General features: G+C 41.3%; 1 protein-coding gene across 1 annotated transcript; it reads right to left on the reverse strand.

Moving 5' to 3' along the window:
* Nucleotides 1-1,033: 1,033 nt before the first annotated feature.
* Nucleotides 1,034-4,238, reverse strand: HBZ (hemoglobin subunit zeta). Its single transcript, XM_019540064.1, has 3 exons — nt 4,073-4,238; nt 2,155-2,359; nt 1,034-1,304 (listed from the first exon to the last, which is right to left on the reverse strand). The coding sequence occupies exons 1-3, from the start codon at nt 4,165-4,167 to the stop codon at nt 1,176-1,178; spliced, it is 429 nt and encodes a 142-aa protein (XP_019395609.1). The 5' UTR covers nt 4,168-4,238; the 3' UTR covers nt 1,034-1,175.
* Nucleotides 4,239-4,716: the final 478 nt, after the last annotated feature.

Here is a 4,716-nt window from a genome sequence, read left to right on the forward strand (position 1 = left end):
AAGTCTTCATTTCCGGAAACCAGGTCTGCAGCCTGACCTGGGCTTCTGTGAACTGCATATTAGCAGTAGGGGCTGTCAAAAGGCACTCCAGTATGCATCTGATGCCATGTGACTCAGCATCTTTCCCAGGATATCAAAATTAACAACAGTCATGTCCTGGAATGTCTCATTCCTTGCCTGTGTTAAGGAAGTCAGTTTGTTGCCTACTGGGTTGGAAAAAATGGGGAAAGGATTGCATTAGAGACAAAAACCTTTCTCCTTTATATCCCTGGCTTTTCTGCAGAAGTAGGATTTGAAGTCCTGCTAAAAAATAACTCTCTACTTTTATTCTGAATGCCTGCTGCACTTACAATCCAGTGACTTTATCTGTGCAGGTAATGCATCTGCAGAGCTCTGAGAATTTGCCAGTCTGACTGAGCCAAGGTAGCCTAGTACCTGCTTCCAGGAGTGGCCAGTGCCAGTTGCTTCAGGAAAGGGCACAGGGATCCCTACCTAGTATTAATTCTGGAGTAGCCTGCCCATCTGGGAGTTTTTCTTTGCCCCTCTCATCAGAGCTTGACTTGTTCCCTACCAGGAGAGTTTTATGCCTCAAAAATATTTGCTATTTAATTTAGCTCTAGATTTGACACCATAAGGTAAATGACTTGTCATCATATATGCAGATCCCACTGACCTACTGGCTTCAGTGAGAATCACAGAGTTGGAAAGGACATCAAAACTGATCTAGTTCAACCTCCATGAGGTATTTTTTCCACATGATCTTATAGCAATGAGTTTTATAGTTTTGTTGTGCAAACATGTGTTCCCTTGAATTGGTTTATAAATGTGCTGCCTGTCTTTTCAGTTCAATATGCCCTTGATCTTGTATGATGGATAAAGAGAAGGATAAAGAGAAGTATTTGTATACAGACACTGTATACAAACCCCAGCCCCTGAAACCTATAACATAAAATGTAAGAACACTTTTCAACATGAGTAATATTGTGTGAATGGAGCTAGTGACAAACAATTCAAGCACACAGACAATGGCATACATTTGGAGTATTTATTGATTTTTTTAAGGACAGGACCCAGGTCTATGAATTCACAAAGCACACAAGGCAAAGGTAGTGTATTCCCAAGTTCTGCTGCCATGGCCCGCTGCAGGAGCACATCTCTCACTCTGAAGAAGTAGTTTATCTGTATTTCTCAGTCAGAACAGAGGAAACCTTGGACAGAAACTTGTCCCATGCAGCATGAACTTCAGGGGTAAAGTCATTGGGGTAGTGAGCAGCCACAGAGCACAGGATGCAGTGGGAAAGCAGCTGCAAGAGAAGAGGATAGAAACAAATTCAATGGAACTGCCTGAAATCACAGTCCTCTGAGCAGGGAGATGACAGAACAGGACTCTGCCTTTAGAGAAACAGATGTTCCCATCTGTCATGCTACCTGGGGCTGACATGACCTACTTGCTGAGAAATGTGCCTTTAATTCCTTGTGCATGGAAGAAAAATCATTGCTTAATACTGTCTTTGTGCAAAAGACCCCACCCACTCCACAAAAGGGAAATACAAAGTAAGCATGAATCCCCTGGGAATCTTAGGTCACCGAGCCATGGAGAGTCAGTAGTATTCTCCTATATTCATATGATGAAGAGTCATAGATTACAAAGCCAAAAGGCAACTGCAAGCATCTAGTCTGACCTCATGTATAGCTCAGAACATAGGACTTCCCTGAATTAATTCCTCTCTGAACTAGAGCAGGAAAACAATTAATCTTGGTTTAAAAATTGGAGGAGGCACAGACAGGATGATACGACTTCCCCAAGTTTGCAAAGTATTCCAGTAGCATCACTGCGCTTGGAACCCAGAGCTTCTGACTTCTAACCCAGTGCTCAACCTATGAAAGCACATCAGAAACAGGCAACCCCACTAAAGGCAGGAGATTTAGCAAGTACAGAAGTAAGCAACTTAAGGACTACATAGCCTCACTGGTGAGAGTGAAGTTGCAGCCTCACTCCCAAGGCTCAGAATGAAAATACAGTACCTTCATCTCTGATTTGCAAGGCCTAGCTCTATTGTGCTGTATGGAGAAGTCCACCCACTTAAGTGGCTTGCATTGTCTAAGCCAGAGATCCACAGACCCTCTCTCCTCTATCTCTGGACATTCACTCACCTTGAAGTTTACAGGGTCAACTCTGAGGATGTAGGCATGCAGCTCACTAAGCTTGGCCAAGGCACCTTCAATGTCATCAATGTTCTTGACAGCCTCCCCAATGGCACCCAAGACCTTGGAGCCATGGCCACGAAGCTGCACAGAACCATGGCTAAGGTCAAAGTGAGGAAAATAGGTTTTGGTTTGGGGGAAGCTTGAAAAAAGCCTGGAAGAGAAAATCAGAAATGGCTTCAGGAATGGAAACTGCACTGAACATCTGAAACAGCCTTGAGAAATAGGGCTGTAGCCCCAGCTCCTGTAAAGGACAAACACTTGTGCCTGCTGCTCTAGTACAAATGTTACAGGACGTTTACTAGTCCACATGTGCAATTATATTTGAGTAACATATAGCATGATTTCTTTGTCCTAAGCAAACAGTGACATCAGGCCAAATTATTCGTGGTGTACCAAAAAAGTCACTAGAGTTATACAAGTGTGGAATTTGGTTCCTCCTTTTCAAGTGAGTTTAAGTAACCTAGTTTACATTTAAATCTTGAAATGGACTGGTATTTTACATTTACTTTCTTTTTTGGACTAAATATCCTAACTCCCCCACAAAATTGCCTGCACCTTTGGTATTTTGTTTTCTCCAGTGGAAACAAGTTGCAGTTCCTGAGGCTAACTAGTAGAGTATGAACCTTTAGAATTAATTTATACAGAAATATTTCATGATCCCGAATCCTTGCTTTAATTGCTATACATGGTACTATAAATCCATAAAGGATCATCAGAACATTTAAAATTAGCTTATAAATAACACAAACGTTCAAAAAATATCTCCTGGAGAATTCAAGACAACTCGAATCAGCTGCCAGGTTCTTTCCCTCCTTTTGTGCCAACTAAGTTAAGTAACTTTGGGTGTATTTCTACTGAAAAGAACACAAATCTCTCCAATCATAGAAGAGGTTGTTCCCAAATTTCAACATGGTTCATTTGAAATTGGAGGTGTGGAGGAAAGTAGTGTACCTAACATATTCATGTATAGTTTCCCAATTGTGGCAGCAAAAGGCTATCTAGTTATATTTAAATAGATCTTTCAGTCACCTAATAGTCACACTTGGTTTGAGGTGATACACATTCTTATAGGAAGATAACATTTTCTCCTATGTATGTTACACATCAAACAGAACACTGAGACATGATTCCAGCTACCTGATTGATTTTCCAGTATATTGTCACTCTTCCAGCAAGGTCCAGCACTTGCCAACTAAAGCTGCACATTACACACCTAACAAATTCTATATTCTTGCCACTTCTTTACATGCTCTGCTTATAATTATGATAACCTTAGGACATGGCATGAGCTGGGTATTAATCACTGTGTGGAGTTCCTTGCCTGTATTAGACATTATGGACTCCTCTCAGCTGTTATCCTGGGAAAGTCCAATAGAGCTGAATAGGAAACTATATTCTTACCATAGGGTTTTGAAAATGTAATAGATTTTGATGGGAAGTATCATTTTCTGTTACAGTGTAAGGGTTTTTAGAACAATTTCTATAGAACTCTACTACATTCTATTTGTAATTTTTATGTTGCTTATTCTGCAAGAAAGCCCAGGAACATAATCATTGATGTCTGAAGGATACACTTTAAAATATGCCCTCAGCATGTTATCCAACAGCCAGCCCACCTTAGCTCTTATTCTGGTAGGACTCTGCGCAACAGGCCCACATTTACCACAATAAATCCAGTTCTGGAATTGTCCGTGTTGCTGGGCTCATATACACAAGTGGTAAACTTGGTCTACAGAGTATAACAAAGCAAAGTTTTATCTTGATTTCACATGCATTTTGCCCTAAAGTAACTCTAATGATCTAGTTATACCAGAGGTCACAGTTAGGCCCAAAAGCAACTAAGCAAAAATGCAGTACTGCTTACCTCTCCAGTGATTCTGCCCCAATGGCATCAGCTTGAGAAGCCACTTTTCCCCAAATAGCAACCACAGCAGCCTTCTCAGCTTGAGTCAGAGTCATTGTGAGAGTTTTGGAGTTTTGAGATCAAAGTCTTCCTATGATGAAAGTTCAGAACAATTGTGAACCGATTGACTTTGCAGCTGCAAATATAAAGGGGAAAGAGAGAGCAAAGCTTGGCTGCTGTCCACTGTTATTGGTCACTCTTGGGGCCCACCCAAGGAGGTGGGGTTATCTTATCTCCCTGTGGAACAATGGCTCCTTCTGTAGGGGGTCCATGCACTGGGTTCCATTCTGGGTTTTATCAGCTTCTTACATCTTAACACAGAGGCTGGGAGAGTCACTGACACACTGTACAACTTGAAAAGAAATAACCATTACTATTAATTCTACAGCCTCACAGGTGTGACTATGAGGCAGTGCATGGTAGTAGTTACAGATTAGACATTTCAGACACTAATGAGAAGACTGCTATTTCATAAGGAGCTTATTTCCATATCATATCTGGAGACAGATTGGGTGTGTTAAACAAAGACTGGTTGAAACCCCTTTGCAGTCCTTGGGAGTTTTGCCATTGAGTTCAATTCTACCAGGATTTGTACCTTTGTTGCT

Source organism: Crocodylus porosus, unplaced genomic scaffold, assembly GCF_001723895.1.
Source record: "Crocodylus porosus isolate Cpor-Errol unplaced genomic scaffold, CroPor_comp1, whole genome shotgun sequence".
In the NCBI taxonomy this organism is placed as follows: Eukaryota; Metazoa; Chordata; order Crocodylia; family Crocodylidae; genus Crocodylus; species Crocodylus porosus.